A 25,857-nucleotide genomic window follows, 5' to 3' on the forward strand; every position below is an offset into this window, starting at 1 on the left:
GAGTAGTTTGGTTGTTTTGTAATTGGATTAGTTAATTTGTAGAGGATTAAAAATCTATTACATATCATTTTCTGTGTTAACTACAGGGCCACAGACATGTCATGAAATGATCGAAATTGACACTACAAGAACAGCATTTTCAAGTGGTAAAAATTGGATTTCAATAAAGGACCGCTATGAACCATGGGTGATAATCGTACTGCTTGGGAGACAGGAATTATCAGGCCTTTTATTGAGTAACATGGATTCAAGTGATCAACGACAGTTTTGTGTACAACACAGTGTAGACAAAATTTCTTGGAAATTCCTTTATGAAAAAGGGGAAATCAAGGTAAACGTACTAATGAATGTTTTTGAGTTGATGGGGAGAATATTACTCTAACCATGATTGAAATAGTTAAACTGCTCGATAAGTTGAAATTATAGATCTAAGCTTGGGTATAACAGTTCTACCTTCCACTATATATTTCAATAAGATATTTAAACAAGTTGTTGTATTTTTCAGAAATTTACATATCATAAAACACATGATGGCCTTATGTACCAAATGTTTGATGGCATAATCATAGCCGAGTATATCAAAATAAATTTTATGGACTTTGAAGGTGCTGTGCTCTTGAAAATTGGATTACTTGTTTGCAAAGGTACATTTTTGTTAATATACAAAATAATTAACGTTTACTGTAAGTGGTCATAATATGTCATGAGTTAAAAGATTGACTGCTTTGGAACGGCTTTCTAGGTTGGGTCTATCGTTACTCGAAGATAGACGTAGTAGAAGTGACATGATTGAAACTTATAAGATTGTTCATGGTCTCGAAAATGTTTGTTTTTCCAACTTTTTTACCTTCCAAAATTCTGCTGGCCATTTTACACGAGGTCATCCTTTTAAGTTGTGTAAACCTCGGTTTAATACCTTTAGTAGAGCCTCTTTGATTTACGTATCATTAACACATGGAACTCATTACCCTTCCATATTGTTTCATAACACTTAACACTTTCAAGCAAAAATATGACACACACATAAACACTATGAGAGGAGGCAGCCTCTACGAGTAAATACTCTTTGCCTCCTTATAAGGTAAGCATCTATTTTTAGGGACTGAGTTGAAAATAGAGCACTTAATCTTCTGTGCCAACAATTTGGGCACTTCATACCAAGTGGTATGAATGCTGGATATCTACAGTCTACAAATAAAAACATTTTATTTATTTTTTTGTTAGGCATCAACTTTGTTAGTTTCGAATGTGCCCATTCAGCTAACCTTCCGCTTACAATACAGTCAGAGAATGTCGTCAGCGAATCCAACATCTCAACAAATATACAGTACGATGAGCGTATTACTGGGTTTAGAATTATGAACCAAAATCCTATTGCATGGGGAAGCAGTAAGATTCTTATTGCAACAGAAGTATTTTCAGGTGTCAATTCTAGTATTGAATTGTTTATAGATGGAGTCAATTATACCCAAATCACAGAGACACATTATCAAGTTGAACAAACCGTTGTTTATTCCCTCACCATGGCGACTGAAATGTTTAATGAGTTAGATTTATTAAATGTTACTATGATACGAAGCAATGTGTTAAGTTTAGCCAAGGATTATATTCTCCTCTCAGTTGAATATAAAATTGATGACTTGAAGTTATACGTGCCGGAATTTGCATATAGAGGTCATCCCTTTCAAATTGAATTTGATATGTCGAGAGGGTCACATGTCGTTTGTAATGTACAGCTAAATGATACCACCAAAAAAGAATTTTCAATATATTTAATGCTTCGTAGTGATGGGGATAAAATATCTTTTACTCATCAGATCAACAGCCTAGGCGAGTATGATATTTTCCTTCATTGCTGGAATAATATCAGCGTCATGAATGTTTCTGAAACGATTTCTGTCCAGAATAATATTACGGATGAGCTACAGTTGAATTGTGATGATGTCGTTGCAATTGACTTTCAGGAACCATGGAATATCACTGTAGAATATTCATTCACTGGGATTCCTATAAACCTTCCGAATGCCGTGTTTGCTAATTACACTGTGATTGGTCGGCTGAGCGCAAGTGAAACTATAATGAACATGGTTGGTATTGAGTATGATGAAAACCTATCTGCAAGTCATACAATTAACCTTTCAACTTATGGTACATATGATATCTCTGTTTATCTTTATAATAAAATAAGCAATGTCTTACGTACATGCACAGTTGATTTAGAAGCGGTGATTACTAGCCTTAATGTGAACGCTGAATATTATGCTCCAGTTAAAGAATCTGTCACGTTTGACATCTCGGTGACCTGGGGCTCACGAATTCAGTATACTATTGATTTTGGTGATGATGAAAAAGTAACGAAAGAACAAACATCTGAATATAGAATTTCTGTTCCGCATTCATTTGGTGATAAAGGTGTGTTTAATGTAACAGTAAATGCGACAAATTCGATCGGTGAAACATCAACCTTTGCCAATGTTACTGTTCAGTACCCTGTAAAAGCTTATGAATTGAAATGTCAGTATTTAAATAAATTGGGAATTAACGAAGAAGGTGAACCATCACATGTAGTTATACCAATTGATGTGTATCGTAATGACATTTTTAAAGAGCCCACAGATGCATACTTTACAATTGATTTTGACGACGGATCTGCTCTTTGCCCTATGGAGGAAATGTGCCTGCTGGCAGATGTGTCTGAACATGGAGTGGTAGAAACATCGAAAAACACAAACAATATGTTACATGTTGTGAAAGTGAACAATGAATATTCTACTTCCAACAGTTACACTATTAATCTTACCATTTGGAATCATGTTAGCAATGTAGTGTTTCAGTGTGATATGCTGGTGTTGGAAGGTATTGAGCAGTTAAAACAAACAGTACAATATTCAGATGTATACATTGACAGTCAGAATGCCACAAACACAACTGATGAATTACTGGAGGAAGAGTATGTGGCATTAGGAAACTGGGTTGTTGTGACTACTACAATTGGTGCTGGATCGCATGTTCAATATACCTGGGATTTTGGTGATTCAACTGCTGTAAAGACAACAAATGAACATACAGAAATTCATCAGTACTCAGAGCCGGGTTCATATATAATATCAGTGAATGCATCGAACCCAGTGAGTAGTGAAGTAGCAAGCAAACAAATATATGTTCAAGAGGTTGTAACTGATTTGAGATTAACAGGATCTGATGCAGTGCTTGTGAACTCAACCGTAGATTTCATACTTGAACTGGGAAGAGTGGCTACAGATGCTTGCTATCGGATTGACTTCATAAGTGAGCTATCAGAACCAGAACGTGTACGTTTCCATGGATCACACGCAATGTGTGAAGAAAAATATGCAGATTTTCAAGATGTAGAGCCTATTGACTCTTTGCAACTTTGGTTTGATGTGAATAACGATAATGCTGATTCAACAATCAAGATTTCAAATACATTTTATGAGTACGGGAGATTTGAAATACAGTATGAAGGTGTAAATACAGTATCTTACGTTAACAAAACAGTGGCGCAGCTGATAACTAAATATCCATGTTATTTACCAATTGTGGATGTATCAGGCGTAAACGAATGTGGAGATACTTACACAAAATGTAATCAAGATCTTAATATTCGTCAATATGAAGCATCAAAGAGGATTAAAGTTGAGTCTGCTGTTACTGTCAACTGTTCATCTACCGATTTAACTCTTTACGAATGGAAGGGCTTTATTAAAGAGGGCAATGATGAAAATCAAATACCGGTAGATTTGTCGTCTCATACAGTCACTACTGGAAGCGGATTAGGAACACTGATTATTGAACCAAAAAAACTTACGTATGGTATTTACAGATTTGAACTGAGAGTGACAATGTTAGGTGGAGAGATCGGTGTTTATAGTGAAGATTCTGTGAATATAGAAGTAATTCCAACTAATTTATCAGTTGAGGTGGTAGGAGGGGAGTACCACACTATTTCCTGGACTAAGGGCACTTTTGATTTAGATGGTTTGACATTAACACACGATCCTGATATTGATGAACATGATAAAACTGGTATGAATTTTACGTGGTTGTGTCGAAGAGCAAGAAAGAAATTTTTGAATGAAAGCATTCATGTTGACGAACTTGAAACTTTTGAAGAATGGGATGATGATTTTGAAGTTTTATTGAGAAATTCAACAGTAAAAGACAGAGATTTATACTATCAAGAAAATATTGAAGATGTTGGAGGATGCTTTGGCAAATTAGGAGGCTTGGATGTCCCAAAACCAGGAGGTAACATTTATTGACTAATTGTTTCGATTTCAATTTATTTAAAGATGTATTGTCCCTTTGACCAATTCCAAAAAATAAAGATTTCGAAAAAAAGAGGGTCATTTTGAAGTATCATAATAGTTATAACAAAGTTTTTGATCAAAACATATCAATTCAAGACGCTTGTTTGGCTACTCTGAATGCATAAAACTTTCTCACGATCTGTATTAGAACACCTTCTCAACCGTATTGAGTTGTAAACAATCCTAATTAGCACCATGCATAATTAAATGCATAATTGTGGTTTGAAATCCTTGTTTACTTTCGCTCGCGACGATTTTCCAGATGAAATGTAATCAAATTAATTTACCTGTTAATTACGTTAACTTGTTGTTTTCGCCTCGAATTTTCGATTTAAAGTGAATAAATTGAATATTACTTTGATATGGCCATTTAAATTTAGAATATTTTGACCTTCATTTTTTGTGTTTCAAAGGACAATACATCTTTAAAATAAATTTTAATTTAATCATGTACTTCTTTAGTCCACAGTGCCATAAGCAATGATTCAATCAATTTATTTGGAAATTGCACCTTTACATCGGTGGCACACACAGGAAGTGGTGCATCCATATTGAACACAATTAACATAAAATGACGGATACGGATACTTAAGCTAATTTAAATTAAAATTAGTACTATATACTGTGGCAATATTTGTCTGACATGAGTTGATACATTTTAGTTAAATATATTTATATATATATACATAAAGAGGAAGTAGTTGCAAAAATAATTGTTGACGAGGATATTAAAATTATCATGATAGTTAATATTGAAATGGTTTCCTATACAGTATAGTAATAACAATTATACTTAGTGATACAAAATAATATATAAAAATACATTCACATAAGATCATAAGTTAATACGGAAAAATATTAACTATACTATACTTATAACGTTATAAAGTAAATATATTTAATGTAAGGTATAGCCTGTTAATCATTACTGTATTTATAGTTACTAGATGGTACGCTCGCTTCGCTCGCATACCATCTAGGTCGTGCCCACAGATGGTTCTCGAATACACAGTAATTTCAGGGTAAAAAATCTGGCGATTTTAAATGCACGTACCGCAGGACTATAATACATTGCCGTTTACAGAAACGAATAAGTAGACACAATGATTTATGTAGTCAACCAAAATTAGCACCCTGGGAATTCCGAAAGAGAAACTTACCACAAAATGAGTCCAAATTGTTTATTCATTTAAAGAAACCCAATTAGGGCTGAGGGATGGGAAAGAGGATAGGTACAAAGAGGAACAATTTTTAAATATATTCTTTATCCACGTCAGTAACGAAATATTGTTTTCATTTTTTATAGGCCTATAAATAATATACCACTAACGGTGACTAAATATAGTAAAACATTTGCGATTTAATACTTTGTTAAAACTGTCACTGTCATAGTCGATTGAAATAGTAAAGTACATGTAACGATACACCACTACGACGTTTATATTTTTTGTAATTATTAATTAATGCAAACGTTGAGAAGCAACTGTCAGTAATAAAGTTTATTTGTATATTACGTGTTTATATATCTAACAGTAGAGCCTACCCATAATCACAGTAATAAAGTTTATTTGTATATATTTTTTTACATCTAACAGTATTCACAGTAAGAAATGTTTGTACAGTATATATTTTTTTACATCTAACAGTATTCACAGTAAGAAATTTTCGATTCAAATGACGACCAAAAATGGTTAATAGGTATTTGCAGTACTGTATTGTCAAAGTATTGCAAGTTTATTCTCCAAGGGCTCATAAATTTACCTACTTGTGTTAAACCAAACTGGCAGACTGAGAGATTGGAATGTTCCATTCATCGCAAATCAATACATTTGTAAAAACGTAAATTAAATCTATCAAAATAGTATTTTTTAAAGAAAATCGGCCTGTCTCCAACATTATGATGCTGTACTCGGGCAGTTCAACCGGTTTTCAGCTATTAAAAACAATTATCGTAGGAGGAGATAGGAAAATGCGAAGCGTCCTAGTATTATTGTGTGCGGGTATTTTTCAAGTTGGACATCCATTAGACAGTGTATACCACGATCGGAAAACACCCCTATTTGGGGCAAATCGTTGAACCTAAATTCGTTTTAATCGTCAATAACTAATTATCTAACTCAATTTAATTAGTAAACAGGGTTACATCAGGTGGTTAAAATCAGTACCGAAAGTATGAACCAACTTTATATACCATCGAGTAAAAATTTTAGAAATAAACCGCGATTTATCGAATTTTGCCCTTACGTAAATTTATATATAGATATCATAATGGATTTGATGCAGCAACGGTCGCTGTACAGGTAGTTCAAAATACGGAAGTGGAACGACATTGCCACGTCAGCCAATCACAACAGTTACCGAAGATTCAGCCAATCAAATCTAAGTCAAAGCTTGTTAATTTTTTAGTGAAATATGTTACGATAATTATCAAAGCCATTATGGCATATGCATAATTGATAACAACTCGCTTCGCTCGCGTACCATCTAGGTCATGCCCACAGATGGTTCTCGAATACATAATAATTTCAGCGTTAAAAACTGGCGATTTCAAATGTACGTACCGCAGGACAATAATACATGTCGTTTACAGGAACAAATAAATAGACACTGTGATTTATGTACTCAACTAAAATTAGCACCCTGGGAATTACTTCCGAAAGAGAAACTTGAGAAAATGAGACCAATTGTTTAAGTCAAATTTAAACAAACTTAATTTGTGTTTTGTATGTAACATTCGGGCTGAGGGATGGGGAAGGGGATGGGGAAGAGGATGGGTGCAAAGAGGAACAATTTTTAAATATATTCTTTGTCCATTTAGTAACGAAATATTAATTGTTTTCATGTTTTACAAATAATATACCACTAAACACAGTAAAACATTACGATATAATACTTTGTTGAAACTATCACCGTCCTACTCGATTGAAATAGTACAGTACATGTAACGATACATCACTACGACGTGTATGTTTATATAATGTAAAACAATTTGTGAAAACCACCTCTATTCGGGGAAAATCATAAATTCGATTTAATCGTCAATAAATATTAAATTATCTAACTCAACTTAAATAGTAGGCCTAATGGTTTTCAATTGTTTCTTAGAGCCAATCCATACTTAAGTTGGTTCCTACCCTACCCACCAAAGTTGTTCTGCGTTTAGGGCATGTGATGCACCGTAGGCCTATCCTCTACTGGCTTAACAACGCTACTCATGCCAGTTAGGCAAGGGTGATGATGATGTGGGTTGTTGAACTGCAATAATAAAGATTTGTACATAATTTACGGCGATTGAAAACGCTAGCTCATTATCCGTTTAAAACAAAATTATATCCAACCTCTACAGCACAGATTGAAAAAAAAAATGGATCGAATTTCTGTTATGAGTATACAGTACTTGCCTTTACGACGCCTGAGGGAATAGACACTTGTGGAACAGAGATTGGAATATTCCATTCATCGCAAATCAATACATTTGTATAAACGTATATTAAATCTATCAAAATATTATTTTTTAAAGAAAATCGGCCTGTCTTCAACATTATGATGCTGTACTCGAGCTGTTCAACCGGTTTTCAGCCATTAAAAACAATTATCGTAGGAGGAGATAGGAAAATGCGAAGCATCCTCGTATTATTGTCTGCGGGTATTTTTCAAGACGGACATCCATTAGACAGTGTATACCACGATCGAAAAACACCCCTATTTGGGGCAAATCGTTGAACCTAAATTCGTTTTAATTGTCAATAACTAATTATCTAACTCAATTTAATTAGTAAACAGGGTTACATCAGGTGGTTAAAATCAGTACCTAGATTCTAACCAACTTTATATACCATCGAGTAAACATTCTAGAAATAACGCGCGATTTACCGAATTTTGCCCTTACGTAAATTTATATATAGATACATTAGTAGTACCAGACTACTACAGTTTAGTAATAACAATAATACATGATACAAAATAATATATATAAAAATACATTCACATAGCGTAAAAAAAAAACAAAAAAAAAAAACTATACTACAGTATACTTAACTAAAAAAAAAATTCTTTATTTCGTTATAAAGTAGATATATTTAATGTAAGGTATATCATGTTAATCATTACTCTATTTACAGTTATACAATAGTAGTACCAGACTGGTATTTAAATCTTTAACATTTTGGTACGTGAAGCCCATGCTTGTTTTATATAGTTCGATTGGCACTATATAAATGGTGAATGAATAAATTATTATTCATCAATTAATCATTTTAATCTTCAATTCAGTCTGTTATTTCGTATAAATTAACAAAAATTAAAAAATAAGAATACTGTATTTTACTGGGTACAATATGATTGCTCTCATCTCAGAATACATTCTATCTGGAGAGCATCTTTAAGTTATATTGACATTCTGCTAAGGTTGAGTCTAATGCATTTACACTAAGTTCATTAAAGTCTACACAACAAGGATTCAAACAATATTGATTTTCTATAAAATTCTTAAAAACATGGACATGACACTACATTCTTCAGCAAGGTGCCCTGATTAAGTCAATGTTTAAATGTTTTTTCAACAGGTAAATTATCCTATCAAGCTGCTAATCTAACATTGAATACCAGTGCTATGTACTGGCTTATGGAGTACGAGGTAAAGTTTGTGGTGCGTAAAGGTGATCGAAGAAAAGAGTACATTCAGATACTTAATGTTGTGGAAGGTGAACCACCTGAGATACAAATGGCGTATGTATTAATATACTATTACACTATTCAGGAACTATACCTAGAAACTAAGTGGCAATTTTATGATAAAAAAAGATATAAGGGTCAAGAAAACTTTATCCTTAATTTCCTAATAAACTTTTGTTTATAATATATACATATATAAATTCCAAGGCAAATTATTGAAAAATGACAATACTGTGGGTATCAGTGGCTGAATCTCAATGGAGATACAAATAAAATAAGCAAAATCTAAATCAAAAGTAAAACAGCCAGAAAAATTTGCAGAGCTTTCGAACAACAGATTTTAAAAAAATGAATTTTAATGTGCAATTTAATTAATTTAAGGTGCAAATTGAATTGCAAAAAGAAGAAGACGTCAACAAATCGGTCTTCTCTAGAAACAAAGGAATTGAACAAACGTCGTGGAACTACGCTTTACTACAAGTATAAATTATATACATTTTTTTTTCATTTTTGTTGTATTGTTTTGTATATTCTGAGGTTCTTGTAATCAGTAAAATTATTTAAAGAAATTCATTTGCTTGAATATTAAAAATATAATATCATTAACATAATTATTATATTTACAAGATATTAAATAGCAAAAATTGTAATATATATTAAAATCGATATTACCTTATTAAATGATGTTTTTTTCACAAAAGTGTTTTTTGTTTTAATTACCTGTAGGTGGGAAGTATCCTATTTAGCGAGTGGAAGCTACCAACCAATACTTGAAAGGAAAGTAAACCTCTATTCTGGAACTGGAACAAATGTTTCAAACCTCTCAATTGAACCAGGTTTATTTGAGGAGAATCAACAGATCCGTATACAATTAAGAGTATCAAGAAATGCCAATTTCGGCAATTCAGGTTTGTATTCTTTTATAAGAAAGAATGATGTAACATTGTCATCTCTCAGCCATTTTGTTTTTTATTACATAGAATTATTCTGATTTTTTTCAGGAATATCATATATTAGTTTTGAAGTCAACGATGTACCAGTAAAAGGAACGTGTAGTGCGACTCCTACAAATGGTACAGCTACAATAACTGAATTTATTGTTAATTGTGTTAATTTTACTGATGTTGATACACCTTTGACCTACATATATCAATATAGTACCGATGATCAAAACTGGTTTACATTTTTCAATGGTAAGTACATTCACAATGCTTGGCTTAGGCTTTTAAACAACACTGTTATTGATGTATTTTTATATACTGTTTTATTTCAATACATAAACCTATACAGAAGCTCTCATTAAACATTTATTCACTGACCCTCCTAAAACATTTGCATTTTAAGCATAATATTACACTTATAATACTTTTTTCAGAGGAGTACAGTAGCATGGACAAAACTATACATCTTCCAGCAGGTTCAGTGGCGAATAATTACATAGTTACTATTCGCGCTAGAGTGGCTGACACTTACGGATCATTTAAGGACACATTCTTAAACATAACTGTAAGTAAAGGTGTAGTAATAGTCCATTTTCATCCCAATTGGGACATTAAGAGTGAGTGATTCAACTGGTACGGTTGTTAGCCAGAAAAAAAAATCATTTTACCATTTGCAGAGTTGCAGAATTAGATATGAATAATACTTTCTCATTTTTTATAACATGATTAGAAAGTTGATTTTTTCTATTACTTTGGGGTTTTTAAAAAACCATATATAGTATCCGTAAAGAAATTGTAAGGATTGTATAAAACAGGTTTTCTTTTTACAAAACCAATTATTTTTTTAAGGTTGTTCCTCTGAACTGTACTGAAGAAAATGCATTGAAAATAACTTATGGACTAGCGGATGAATTGAAGGTGTTGGCAGGAGCAGGGAAAGCAAAAGAAGTTTCAAATATTGTCTCTTCAACTGCTGAGTTCTTAAACTATTGTAGCAAACTTGGAACAAGTATGTACACTACTACAGTATTTAGTAGTTTTAACTTGGAACAGTGTTAAATTAAACCAAGTATAGTGTGTACCTTTTAGTGTTAAACGTGGAACTTGGAGCATGTATGCACTGTGCTATTTAGTGTTCAGTTTGGAAGTATGTACTCTTTAATATTAAATGCGCATGGGCTGCGGGTCATATTTGAGTTTTGTTGTTTTCTTTCATTTTGAAAATGAAAAAAATTGAATGATTTATAGTTGCTTGTCTGTCTTGCTTCAGCTGAGTTTTTTTTTCTTTCTTATTTGTAGTACCTGAGTCATCTAATACTTCTATTATAATAAGTCTCACTCGGGAAGATATGCTAACTACGATGGCTTCCTTGCAACCAGCGTATGATATGGGAATATTTAGACTAATGGCATCTGCTGTTAAACATGTAACGACCTTTCCCAATGAATTAACAGACATGGCACGGGTATGTTTATCATATAATAAATACAACCTAATTTTTTACTTTATTTAAGCTTTTATAAATATATGCTATTGCAATTGCTGTATGTATTAATTTAAAGATTTTGTTGTAGAATACAAGTATACATTTGGCATCAACCTTTGCAACCACAATACAAAAAGCTGAGAGTCCATTGGCGGAAGACCTTGAAGAATCTGCAAAACTGGTATTTAGTTCTCTTGGTAAGCACACTTATCAGACTTTTATTTTACTTAATAAAAGCTGTTACTGAAGAAAAGGTTGTTTTAGATATAACCCAGCAGATGAAATTCTAATAATAGCATTTTCATTGATAGGCCTCTGGATTGAAAAGACCCTATTGACAAGCTAAATAATTATGTGTGAATGAAAGCTGCTAGGATGCAGCACAATGCTCAACGTAATACTTGCATTATTTGGAAATGCTTCTAACACAGCATATACACATTCACTTTATGATTTGAAAATATTATTATTATTATAGGAGTACCAACTAATGCAGAAAGTGAAATTGTGGCAAGTATACCAAACTCATTTCATAGTATTAGTCTCTAGGTGTCAAAACCAAAATTCAAAACAATAAATTCCTCTCATGAGGAGTGGCTTCATTATTTTTCCTGTCTGGATGTTGGTGCAACCTGCAAGAGAGATGTTAATGGGTCACAGTGCATTTCGGCCGGCAATCATTTCGGCCGCCGGTTATGGAACGCCCAAATTCATGAAACTCCAAAAGGGACAAAATATGGCATGATCATTTCGGCCGCCAGGTATGGCGCGCCAAATTGAAATAGCCAGAAATAACTCATTAACTGTACAGTATTACAGTGAAAAAAAATAACTTTATCAAGTCTATGGAACGCCACAGAGAATTATGGTCATTTAAACTAGAGATCAGTTGTGCAATGGGCTAAATACATTTTGTTTTTGCCGTAGGCATAGATTTAAAGTTATATTAGTTACAGTATTTTACCTCCTGAATATTTTGGTCAAAATGAATATTGATTTAATGTTTATTTTTTTATCTATTTTACAAGTCCCGAAGATGCGTGTGCTTTGTAAAAATGTGTTTCTTTTAATATGAATCAAGTCAAGTGTTTTTGACTGACACATAAAAAAAACTTCAGCATCACCTCCTTCTTATTAAAAAAATATCATTAATATTCACTGTAGTGATGGCAATTTGCACGCTATATCGCTGCTGTTTCTGGAATTGAAGACCGCCGATTCGGCTTAATAATACAGTATTTAGGCCTAGTAAAATATTAACATTTTAACACGCATGGCGTGTCATACATATTCAAGAATAATTACAATTCTGGTGGCCAAAATTAACAATACATATTTTGTCCTTTTTGGCGTTTCATGAATTTGGCAATTCCATAACCGGCGGCTGAAATGACTGGCGGCCGAAATGATCAGACACCTGTTAATGTACCTATTCTGTTTTATTTTAGTCGGCAACAGCTGGAATTGAGGTTGTAACATCTATTATTGATACCATGATAGGCGTAATGGTAACTGGACAAAAAAATGTTAAAATCAACACAGACGTGATGGCAGTCACTGTTGCCAAATCTTTTACTCGAGATGAAAATGGTAAGTAAATAATTTGTTTATGAATTTACTTAATATGTTTATTTCTTATTTTTTATTTCTTTTTTTCTTATTTATTTGCAAAGCCTAATGCATTTATATATATTGATAATTATTAACATTTTTATGTATTTTTCAATAATTAGTAAATTATGATTTTACGGATCAGAATGACAATCAAATCACAAAATTCCCTGAAGTAGAAGAAATTATCGGAAGCGGAAATGACAGTACAACAGAATTAGAGACCAGGGTATGTTGCCTTTTACCTTCTGTACAGATCATAAAGCCCTGTCTACATCAAATATGATGTGCCCATATATGGACATGATGATGTCATATTACTACCATATTTGAGCATATCACTATCATATTTGGGCACATCACACTTTTTTTGTCAAACTAGCTTGGTAGTGTAGACACAGCTTTATATCACATGTTTGTGTGATCATCTTTTGTATGCTTATTTGTATTGTATTCCATGTTTATAATTGACAAAATAAATGAAATGAAACTCCTATTTCAGCAGAGTAGTGGAAGTGATGGTTAGACAGAAATATTATAGAGGGTTTTTTCCTACAGAAGGGCAAAATCATCATAACTAGACTATGCACTTTAGGGGCGTGTGCGTCTGGCTCTGGCTATGGGCTTGTTACACAGTGTTGTGGATGATTGTAAATAAAATGATTGTATAGTTAACAAAGAAACTACACAAATGTAGACTTGACCATATTCCAGTCGACATTTCCATGTTTGTCTGAAACTACAAGATCAAGTATTATACATATGAAACGCCATGTGTGCCAAAATGTTTATATGTTTTTACCAGTATTAAGTCGAAATGCAGTCTGGAATCTATAGTAGACTAATATGAATGCAACTTTTGTTATTATTATATAGATTATAGTTCAAAGTAATGATCCTTTTAGCCAAGGAAATAGCACCAGCCTCCGAGGATCAGTGGTTTCAATCAACATGAAAAATGATACAGGACAACAAGTTTATGCCACATCCATGACTGAGCCGATGGAGTTTAATATTTATAGGGGAGAAGAGCAGTTTGCAGTGACAAGTGAGAATGCCTCAAACTATCAATTTTTTGAAACTGTATCAAGTAGTTTCACGCCAGATGATTTAATGTTGAGAGGTATGTAGGATTTGCTCTATATTATTTTATTTATTCCTTTCAATGAAACATAAAAAGAAGAGAGAGGAGAGAGGATCTGTCAAAGATAACTATTGTCAAATGGCGTGTCTCTCTAACAAGTATCTATAGCTCTTTTACCCATAGGTGTACTTACTTCCAGTATACTCCTTTCTTTATGTAATACAGTTGACTATCCACTATCAAACTCTGAAAAATGGAACTATCCCTTGAGGTTCAAATTCTTTTTGACATTTGGTATAACATTTTTTTGGAAAACTAGACATATACACTCTAGGGTATACTGTCTTTTTCGTAAGATCCCTACATGTATAGACTCTACATATTCCATTTTCCCAATATGGACACCTCTCGAAAGGAAAATGGAATAGTCCAGGCGCCGTAGCGGGATGTACAAACGTCTCTCACGCATGACATCGTCCTCATGTTCCTTTCAGACGTGTGATCTTGAAAGCCTTGAAAGAAACTAATTTTTTTTAAACAAAGGACACCTGGCTAGCATCAATAATTGAGAGACTTTGATGTATTTATAACCTGTAAATAATTTTAAAAAGTAAAAAAGCAAAGCAAAATATGTATATTCGACATTACACTATAAGTTTGTCTGCTAATTTTCTAATAAGCCACTTCATGTTACTATTTAATCTAATCTAATCTAATCTAATTCACAGTCAAATTGAGAAGCATTAAATATACAGTTATATGATAATGATATCCTAATTTATTTACACTGAATGTTTAATTGTTGTATAAATTTCAGATACAGCAAAACACACGGCTCTCTCTATCACTGTGATAAGCAGAGGGGAGAAAGATATGAAACCTGAGTATTCGTATACTTATACAATTGTAGTTTATATTAAAATTAATGCCTCACCCACTCAAGGTAAGTTGAAGACCTTCTAATCTTCTCTCACCTCGAGTAGCAATTAACTTGCTTTGTTTCAAACATTTTATAAATCTTAGCAGATAAAACTAGATTTGAATTTTAGAGTTAAAATTGAAAATGTGTGCAGAAAGAGTATGTTGTTTGGAATTTGTCTTCATTTGTGACCTTGTGGTCTATTACGTTGGTTAAAATTTGTCTAAAAAACATTTTTTCACCAAAAATTGCCTTTCTAACATAACCAAATGGCTAAGTGGAAATAAAAGTTGTCCCGCTCAATTGGCACATGTATCGGTCGTGCATTTTAGTAGGCAATTGAGTAACCCAGTTAACTTAAAATTAATTTTGGTATATATATTTGGGATATATATTCAAATATACTATATATTTAAGCGTAAGTAATAACTTGTACTACTGTATATTTTTAACACAATTATTCTTTTGTTTAATGTAACAGACAATCATGACTTAAACTGTACTTTGATACAAAGTGTGACTGCAATTCTTAATGATTCTGATGTATTCAAATTTAATGAGACAGAGATGAGACACACAGGCGACACAGTCTGTTTCTTTTCAAACACTGTCATGAACAGGTACTGAATGAGCATGTTAAGGCTTAATAATTGACCCACGTATGTTGATCATTAACTAAGCCTGAAAAGGCCCTATGTTTTATCTGTATGTTTTCAATTGTACATTGTTGCATGCAATAAATTAAAATTTTCAAAGAGATTATATAACTATACCGGTAACTCCAATGCCAGTTTGCCAAGTTCAATCTCTAGCAGTTATAGCATCTCTATGAATAATTAAAGGAAATTAATCATGAATTAATTTTTTTAGTTTAAATTATTAAATAAATAAAATCAAAATGAAAATATAGTGGTATTAAATAATAATCAATCCGATTGTTAAAATTAAATTAAATAGCTTTTATAATATAATTTAATTTGAAATATCAAACCTTAAAAGTGTACAAAAAAGGCGAAAAACTCCTGTAAAATCATGGAATCTGTAACTTGCTTCAACTCAACGTTGATTGGAAAACAGGCTTTAAGGCGGCTTAATAATTTACTAAGGTATGTTGCCTACACACCAAACTCAGAGATCTTTGGTCATGAAGCTTAACGGGTAAATTTACTAAGCCTGAAAAGGCCCTATGTTTCATCTGTATGTTTTAAATTTTTAAATTTTCCAAAGAGATTATATAACTATAGAGGAAACTCCAATGCTAGACAGTTCGACAAGTTCACTTTCTAGCAGGTATAGCATCTCAATGAATAATTAAAAGAAATCTAATCATGCATTATTTTTAAATTATTGAATAAATACAATAAAATTAACCATATTGTCAATTTTATATTGAAACTGTTATTTTTTAAATTTTAATTGTAGTTTTTTGTCCAACGCATCTTCGGATATATACATAAATGTCCGACATGAACGGTTACGCAGCAAAGGAAATGACACCGTTCCCGATGAAGAAAATGAAGAATTTATACCAATGTACTATAATATCTCGTCGTTTACCTCTCAATGTTACTACAGAAGCTCATCAGATACAGAATGGCATTATATAGAGTGTGAGGTATGTTACACTAAACTAATATGGTAGTGATATGAAATCATCATGTCCATATATGGGCACATCACATTTTTTCACACAAAGTTTGATAGTGTAGACAGAGCTTTAAATATCTTTCAGAAATTGTGGATATGTTTTAATTTTTATGATAATTTCAATGATATGATAGAAGTTATTTTGCTACAAGAGTCTTGCAACAGTTATCAAAATGTGCGAAATGTTAATGGAAAATGGAGAAATTTAAAGGAAACCAAGAAACACAAAAAAAGCTAATAATTTTATTTTTTTATACTACATACTGTTGCAGTCAAATCAAACTAAAACCATACATTATTGCAATAAAAATGTAGTTACTGCAGCAACTGCAGTAGACTAATTTTGCAATGATCCCTTATTTTAAATTTTGTACTTACAGGTTGGCAAAGATTCAACACGTGACACTACTCAATGTTTTTGTTACTATCTTGCACCGTCTGAAAGTGAAGGTCATCAAAGGTCAAAACGAAGCATTGAAAATTATGGTCAAGAGTCGGAACAAGAAGAAAACCTTGTTACCGTCGGAGGATCGTTTTCAGTACCAATGAACTCGATTAATTTACGCAACTCGGCATTTACAAAACTGAGTGAAAATCCAGTTGTCTTCACCTTCATGACCTGCTGTCTGTGTGCGTATATTGTTATCATTATTTGGGCGCGCAAAGAAGATAAACGAGATGTCGCAAGGGTAAGATATGAGACAAAATTGATAATGCATTTACTTTTTAGTATAATAATATCATGAGCTTTCATGGGATATTTTAACATTGGATGATTTAATTTTTTTTTTTTAATCTGGGTCTTATACTTTGGCTGTCTTAGATCAGGTATTTTGACAGAGTTAACATTGTTGTTATTACAGGCTGGCATTACTCCAATGTCTGATAACGACCCAAGACATACGTACAAGTACGAGATCACAATATTCACCGGGGTGAGAAGACAGTCTTCTACCACTGCCAATGTTTCCTTCATCCTTCAAGGTGAGAAAGGTGAAACAGGCATCCGTATCATCAAAGATAAGAAACGACCAATCCTTCAACGAAGCGGGATTGATTCATTTCTGATGACTGTACAGCAGACATTAGGTACGCTGGTGCACCTTCGAATCTGGCATGATAACACTGGTCATAGTCCGCAATGGTTCTTGAGCCGTGTGTCTGTTAAGGACATTCAAACCAATAGAACGTATTACTTTATGTTGGATCGATGGCTAGCCCTAGAGGAAGATGATGGCCAGGTTAGTACAGTCAACATTCATGAAAAACTCTTGCAAATGTGTTATTTCTTCCTACCACAGAAGAACCCTAATACCTGGAAACATGATACTTGACCCATTCATTGAGGAATTGACTTTATATAAAGTTTTATTTCTTCTGCTTATTACTTGCATTCTTTTACCTTTATTTCAAGATTGTAATCGAACACAATGCTTATTTTTTGTCTATATTTCAGATTGAGCGTATAGTACCGACTGCAGGGCAGAGTGAACTAACAAGTTTTGGGCATTTATTTCACAGTCGGACTAGGCGAAACATTACAGATAGTCACCTTTGGGTGTCGGTTTTTATGCGTCCTCCGAAAAGCAACTTCACCAGGTGTCAAAGAACCACATGCTGTTTGTCACTTCTCTTTTGTACTATGATGGCCAACATTCTTTTTTATGGCATCGATATCACAGCAAATGAATCTTCTTCGTTTTCGTTTGGACCAGTTAGTTTCTCAACAGGTCAACTCGTTATTGGTATTATCAGCACATTGATGGTGTTCCCGATAAATCTGATTATCGTTCAACTATTTCGTCTTTCGCGTCCGAGACTAAAAAAAAAACGTGGTTGTTGTAAACGAAATGACGTAGAAAAAGCAAGATTCAAGCCGCAAAGTTTCAAAACATCCAGTATTTCTTCGAAAGAGGATCTCAGATTACAACGAGATCTGTTAGAATCAAGCATCAATGGTGAAAATGTCAAAGGTGAAAGTCCATCTAGATCTGAAGTCGGTACATCTCGTGTTGAATTATATGTACCATCTAAAATGAAAGAAAGACGCAAGTCATCGTTACCACTACCTTGGTGGTGTAAATATGTTGCATGGGCATTGGCTTGGATGACGATTGGATTGGCGTTTTGGCTCACCATAGAAGTTGCTGGAGAGTTTGGATCAAAGAAGGCTGGCGAATGGGTCGTAACAATGTCTATATCACTAACTCAAGATATCTTCATCAACCAACCAATAAAGGTAACTTTTACTTTATTCTCATTATCTCAGCTTCAGATGGGACATACAAGGTCATTTAGGCATCATGCAAAAGTGTTTACAATTAAAAATAGAAATTGAAGGTAAAATAATTAATTAATTAAGATTAACATTACTATTAGTCTTACAAATTAAAGCATATGTGAAACCACAACAAAATGAAACTTTATTTCTATAAATATGTACTATTTGTTAATATTTTTGACAGGTATTGCTGTTGGCCACATTCTACTCCCTCGTAATCAAAAGTCCAGACAAAGAAGACGATGAATTAACAAATGTGCAGCTAGAGAATGACGAAGAGTTTTTGCATGATGAGCAATTGAAGGAGGAAGACCTTGACGACCCCAGTAAGCTGGAGGAGTTCGAAAAGAAGCGAATGGCAGAAGTAGCAAGTGCACTTCCCCCAGATCAAGATGAGATTAGAGATCAAAGAGATATTAGGTCAGATTTGTTTGTTTTTTTTCTAGTTCATACACAAATTCTATAAGACTGCTTGATAATTGAAATTGTGAATTGGAAGTTAGATTTTTGCCTACCACCCTTGATTCAGATTCTGTCTGATTCTAGGACTTTTTAAAAAAAAAATCCTCTTGTATGATGATTAATATGATTATATTATTAATTATTATACTGTAGGATGAAAGAAATTAAGATGCATGAGATACTGAAAGAAATCACAGTTTATGCTGTGTTTTTATGTCTGTTGATGGGAGTTGCATTTGGAAACATTGGTAAAGATAATTACTCTCTTCGTGCTTCGATGGTGCAGACATTTGTAAAAGCCTCTTACAATGGAAAAATGCATTTTACCAAGGTTTCAACACGTGATTATTTCTGGAACTACACCAACAATGTGTTTCTGCCAAGCCTGTATGCTGGCGTCTCCTACAATGGTCAAGCAGACCCTAAGAGTGCTGTGGAGCACCTGGTAGCTGATCGTACCTCATCGTTGACTTCTGTAGCAAGGCTTAGACAGCTCAGGGTTAAAGATGGTATATCATTTTTTTTAACATAGGCGAAAGAAAAGTTTAAGATTAACGGATAGCTCAGGGTATAAAATGTCTATTACTATAGAATATACATCTTTGCAACAATCTCCTGTTCATACTAGAAAAAAGTCCTGAACACTTGTTCTGATTCACCTAATTCACCAAAAGTGGTATTATCAATACTGTTTGAAACAATAAACATGTTAAACCCGGACCTACTCACTTATATTGCTAATATGCCATGTTGCATCCAATTGCAAACCAAGCACTAACAATTCTAGTACTTAAAACCCACTGCTTCACTTCTTTTTTTGGTTGGTTTTAAGTACTAGAATTTTTAGTGCTTGGTTTCCAATTGGATGCAACACAATGGTATAAATAGCAATATAAGTGAGTTGACCGATCATAAATGAAAGTTCGGCTGATTAACTTGTGTAGAGCTACATACAGGTACTTGTCTTTCTGGGAACCAAACTTAAAGATATATCAGATTCATTTTCACTGTGTATGTAAAACACTGTGTAATATAAAATATTTAGATGTATACTCAGTGATTGTTTGAATATATAAGTGATAGAGAATCTTTATCACAGCAGGTTCATACTGTAAGGTGAAAAAGAAGAAATCTCAGGGTGCACTTTTATCAAGCTCATTTCAAGTTTTTATGTATTTCCTTTTCATCTCTTTCTGATTTTTTAAATATTTTACTGATGATAAATATAGGTATAATTAATTTGATTTATAGGTGTACCAGAATGAAAACAAAAACTATTCCCAATAATTTGCATTTGTATTATTTTACCAGATGCCTGTGTTGTTTCTTCACCAATGCACATGCTTATTGATAATTGTCGACCTGAGTACAGCTCCGCATCTGAAGATACCAGACATTTTAATGAACATTGGATTCCACTGAAGAACCAAACACGTAAGTTTAAATGTTATATTTTCATAACTTGAGTAGCGAGAATTGCCCTTTAAAAATTCTCCCATCTTCTGAATACGAAGATACGGCTTTACCACGTTGAAACACCGGTTCTCGTCAGATCACCGAAGTTAAGCGATGTTGGGCCTGGTTAGAGCTTGGATGGGAGACCATCTGGGAATAACGGGTGCTGTATATGGAGCTGGGGTCCCGTTAGGCATTTGAAATCAGCACTGCTGGCAGCCCCTGCATCTAGTATCTGCCTCAGACTTCTGGTCAAGGTGGGCACTGGACGAGAGAAGCCCTTGATCAATGTTAGGACCAATCAAGGTGCTTTAAACAGTCCTGGCTTTGTTTGCATCAAACCTGTTAGTGGCGGTAATTATCGCTGTTGGTTTCGATTGAATAAAATAAAAATAAAATAAAATACTACTTAAGCAAAATATGTGTGTAATTGGTGAATGGTCACTATAGTTAGTGACGTCTGAATTTAGTATTGAATTTATGTGTGGGTGTTTAAGCAGTGTTCAAAATTTAAGTGATATTTTTTGTAATGCCAAATTATTCTCTATAAAATTCTAATTTGTGGGCTGTCAAATGAGATTCTGTTTTTTTATTGACTTACGCTTTTTATCAAAATTATTTTTAGATCCAACATCATCTGTTGGAAATGAAAACATGTGGAGATACAAGTCTTGGTATGATCTGGGTTCACTTCCATACTGGGGTACGTATGCCCTGTATAATGGTGGTGGCTATGTTGCTGAACTTGGCTACACTCTTGATGATGCCTTGGAAATCGCAGAATATCTACGATCTACAAAATGGGTAGATCAACATACAAGAGCGGTGTTTTTCGAGTTTTCAATATTTAATCCTTCGACAAATCTGTACGGCGTTGCATATATGATTGCAGAGTTCTTGCCGACTGGAGGTATTACTGGCAGATTTATTTTCTTGATAAATTCTAAAGCTGCTCTGTCTACACTGTCAAACTTTATGTGACAAAACAAATGTGATGTGCCCATATGATGATGTTATATCACTATCATATTTGGGCATATCACATTTTTTTTGGTCATTTTGTCAAACTAGTTTGATAGTGTAGACAGAGCAAATTAAATTAAATTTAAATGCTGAGTTCAATTTAAAAACCTGATGCATCTTTCAGAACAATAGGAGGCCCCCGGTGTGCTGGTACATCACTTTCCGGTCAAAATTAAGACCAAAAAATGGACAACCTCAGATTCTTACAGCCAATGACAAGTTGATTGTCAATGTGTTCGCTTCATCTGATCTGTTTTTTCGCATTTATAATTCTGCAATTCCTTTCTATATACTTTACTCTATAGAGATTAATTTTGCTTTACATAAAAAAATTACTTATTGCAATTCATTTGCTGAGACTTTAAATAATGTTCTTTTATAGGTGCTATACCACATTACAATTTCCATCCTGTTTTATTGGATCGTTACTCAAGTGCTGCCAGTTTCTTGGTGATCTTGTGTGAAGTTTGTTTTGCTTTGTTTATTCTTTGGTACCTCTTCAGAGAAATCATGTTATTCAGAAAACAGAAGTTTAACTACTTCAAAAATGCAAGTAACCTGTTGGAGTTCATTGTTTTGTCGTTATCGTTGATGGCTTTCATTGTGTTCGTCTACCGATATTTCATTAATGAGAGTCTGTTGGCAAAACGAGAGGAAAACATCCGAGAATTCATGAACTTTCAATTCTTTGGACAGTTGGATCAGGTAAGGATAGCTTGTGTTCTCAAGCATACCTGCAACTTATTCGGTTATTAGAGAAAGGGTATGTTCATTCGTATGGCGTATTAAGGTGTTGTGTATGCCTTTGCATCTAAACTAGGTAATGAAGTTGTTAACGCTACTACTGCACAACGTTGGCGTTGTGTATGACATCTGCTGTCCTTATCTTAAATAATGTTATGAAGCTAAATGCCATCATTAAAACTACTTTATACAGGAAGGTACCTAAATTAAAATGTATCTGGCTGCAATTTTAACATATTCTCTAACATTGTGGTTAAGGTCACATTAATTTGTCCACAAATTAAATGTGAATAAAAACAATATTATTATTACACATCGACTGAAATAATAAAAAAACAGTAAAATGAATTTTATATTTTCTAGATATACTACTACATACTGGGATTCATTCTGTTCATTTCTACAATCAAGTTTTTAAAATTACTGCGCTTTAACCGTAAAATGCTGATGCTTGCCAATACAATTGGTTCCTGCTACAAAGAGTTACTCAACTTTTTTGTTATGTTTGTCATCATATTTGCATCTTATGCATCAGTAGGCTACATGATCTTCTTCACTGGTGTTCAAACATACCGGTCTATCATAGGGACAGTTGAGTCTCTGTTCTCTACATTATTAGGTACGTGGTTTATTTTGTTTTTTCTTCAACCAATTCCTTTAATTGGAGTGTCCCCTGAACAAGATTTTGCCATAGTGCCCCTCGTTGTTTCACAGGAAAGTGTCCCTTGAAAAGAAGTGTCCCAAAGAAGATTTCTACTTTATCGTTAACAAATACCTTAATTATACAATGTATTATAAATGGGTTTGGCAAACTGTATTAGACAGTCTGGGAGGTTATATTGGCAGATTTGAATAATAAATGCAATCACTGAATGGAATGAAAGTCCTAATGTGTAAACAAATACATAAATGTAATATTTTTTTTTTATTTAAAGGGAAATTTGACTTTGAGGCTATGACACAGACAAACAGGGTCTTGGGACCAATATTCTTCTTCAGTTTTATCTTGATGATTGTCTTCATTCTCATGAACATGTTCCTAACGATCATCAATGAGGCTTTTGCAAGGACCAGAGCTGAAACAAGTCGCAGACAGAACTCGCTTGAAATCGTTGAGTTTATGATACAACGATTTAAGGTTTGGACAGGTTTTGCGGAAAAAAGAGTTAGAAAAGTGCCTCGTAGAAAACATACATACATAGAAGGTATGTGATTTGGAGTGTGTGACAACCATCATGAATTTCTGAAATGCAATTTTCATTTATTTTTATTTCGGACTTCATGATGTAAATATGGTAGTGATATGACATCATCATGTCCATATATGGGCACATCACATTTTTTTGTCACATAAAGTTTGATGGTGTAGACAGAGCTTTACATTTTATAATAAACAGTAGAAATGTTAAACACAAAGCTATCCTTAATGTCTTTTATTATCTGTTATTTTTTTTAGGAGTGGATCCCATTCAGATTGAGTGCGATGCCATGAGTCAAAAGTTGCTCCTAATGGTTGACAAACTAAATGACCTTATTCGAAAAGAAAAAGAAGTTCAAGGGTTTGAAAAGAGTACAAAACGTCCGATATTTGTTGCTTAACGGCTATTGAATATGCCTCTTTTTTGAGAGAGAAGCATATTGTCAAATAAAGCTTTTCTAACAGAAAAGTTAGAAACAGTACAATAAAATATTAATTCATTGTAAATATATATATTAGATTCGTAAAGACAAAGATTGTAAGTTTTGTTTTGAAGGGTATTGTACAAGCACACACATGTAGGCATGCACAGATGGTTGAAAACTGTATATCTGTGTCTTGTTGTTTAGGTCACAATTCTTGTGAATTCTCCTAAAACTGAATACTCTCATTATGGCTAATGTTCGGAAACGGATGTATGTTTCGGAACAGAATTTACCTATTTTTCAGATATTTCACAACACCTGACAATTTGGAATAATCTCACTAAAATGATATGCGATTCAACGTCAGTTACAAATTGTTTTAAACTCTTAAAAACACCTTTTTCCCTATAGTAAAGTAATTTTCACCAGAAGATCAGTTTTTGTAAAGATATTTGGTCACTGTAATAAATGCCAATGTTATGTTAGTCTAGATACCAGAAGTATTTGGCTGTTCACTCCAGACTTTCAGAAGACTGCACATAGTTACCAACCTGAAAGATTTGAAATGCATGATAGACTACACATTGAGGGAGGGGGAGTTCGAACACAAAATATTTGAGCCCACGTCACACTGAACAACCATGGAAAAACTATTTGCATTTTTTTTTTTTTTATTACACATTTTTGCTATGTATCTATTTTATACTTTTAAAATATACAAATTAATTTTAATGCATTTTCCTCTCAAATAGTAATTAAAAATTATCACACATAGACAAATATGTGGTCACACATGTTGTTTAAAATGTGTATGCAGGACAATCCTGCACGATGCAAGATGGTTGGTAACTATGCTGCAGATTATTAGTTTGCTTTCTACCAAAACAAATGGATTTACAAGTCTGCATACTATTTAAATGTATTCTAAGAGTATAATTAATATTTTGGGCAAATTATTATTATTGATGTAAGAAAGCAGTTTGACAAGAAAGTTCAATTGAGAACTTTTACTCCATTTCTTTCATATTTATTATTACATGATGATATAAGTAAACTGCACCTGTGATGTAAAATACTTGATTTTGATCAATACTGTGCAATTTCATGATGAATATTATTAGAAGATAGTCAAAATGTTCATTTCCAATAGTAAAATATAACAGATTTAAATTAAAACTCTATTCAATACAAATTGCATTCTGATTTTATGAAGAAAAAAACACAGCATTTAATAATGTGGTAGGTTGTCAAGAGTTTGCATTTTACATATTATTATAATTCTCTTCTAGCACAAACTTTAAGAAGCCACTAATTTCTGTACTTTGCATTTGTTTTCATTAAAAGTAATTTTAGCAAGCTAAATAGTAAAAGTTTAATTTGTATCGTTTTACTAGTCAAAATAACCTTTAAAAAGTAATTTTCCATAAGAACTGGTTTGATTATAAAATCCTCAGTTGTTCACTTAAGTACTTAACTATCTAGACTAAAGCAAAAAGATTGATAAATGCAATCACACGGTTTTACTCTTCGCTTGGGATTTTGCTTATGCCAACACTATTTTTCCATGTGCAACCC

The 25,857-nt window shown here is 33.2% G+C and overlaps 2 protein-coding genes and 1 pseudogene across 2 annotated transcripts; all 3 read left to right on the forward strand.

Moving 5' to 3' along the window:
* Positions 1-547: 547 nt before the first annotated feature.
* Positions 548-10,048, forward strand: LOC140043038 (uncharacterized). Its single transcript, XM_072087737.1, has 6 exons — positions 548-644; positions 1,225-4,269; positions 8,897-9,059; positions 9,387-9,485; positions 9,732-9,882; positions 10,007-10,048. The coding sequence occupies exons 1-6, from the start codon at positions 548-550 to the stop codon at positions 10,046-10,048; spliced, it is 3,597 nt and encodes a 1,198-aa protein (XP_071943838.1).
* Positions 10,049-14,959: 4,911 nt separating this feature from the next.
* LOC140063101 (polycystin-1-like protein 2) lies at positions 14,960-25,631 on the forward strand. The gene is made up of 14 exons (XM_072109537.1): positions 14,960-15,071; positions 15,529-15,667; positions 16,470-16,662; positions 17,075-17,383; positions 17,558-17,935; positions 18,151-18,933; positions 19,160-19,395; positions 19,591-19,946; positions 20,749-20,871; positions 21,518-21,802; positions 22,298-22,620; positions 23,023-23,278; positions 23,595-23,864; positions 24,116-25,631. Exons 1-14 carry the CDS (start codon positions 15,002-15,004, stop codon positions 24,256-24,258), a joined length of 3,864 nt encoding a protein of 1,287 aa, XP_071965638.1. The 5' UTR covers positions 14,960-15,001; the 3' UTR covers positions 24,259-25,631.
* Positions 20,950-21,067, forward strand: LOC140063704 (5S ribosomal RNA; annotated as a pseudogene).
* Positions 25,632-25,857: the final 226 nt, after the last annotated feature.

The sequence above is a fragment of the Antedon mediterranea genome, chromosome 1, assembly GCF_964355755.1.
Source record: "Antedon mediterranea chromosome 1, ecAntMedi1.1, whole genome shotgun sequence".
NCBI lineage: Eukaryota > Metazoa > Echinodermata > Crinoidea > Comatulida > Antedonidae > Antedon > Antedon mediterranea.

Excerpts from the sequence above, each read along its gene's own strand:
- LOC140043038 (XM_072087737.1), top strand. The coding sequence starts at position 548 with ATGTTTGATGGCATAATCATAGCCGAGTATATCAAAATAAATTTTATG. Across the intron at positions 645-1,224 it reads TGGATTACTTGTTTGCAAAG|GCATCAACTTTGTTAGTTTC; the intron begins GTACATTTTTGT and ends TTTTTTTGTTAG. Across the intron at positions 9,883-10,006 it reads AGATCCGTATACAATTAAGA|GAATATCATATATTAGTTTT; the intron begins GTATCAAGAAAT and ends GATTTTTTTCAG.
- LOC140063101 (XM_072109537.1), top strand. The coding sequence starts at position 15,002 with ATGAAACCTGAGTATTCGTATACTTATACAATTGTAGTTTATATTAAA. Across the intron at positions 15,072-15,528 it reads TAATGCCTCACCCACTCAAG|ACAATCATGACTTAAACTGT; the intron begins GTAAGTTGAAGA and ends TTAATGTAACAG. Across the intron at positions 21,803-22,297 it reads AGAGTTCTTGCCGACTGGAG|GTGCTATACCACATTACAAT; the intron begins GTATTACTGGCA and ends GTTCTTTTATAG.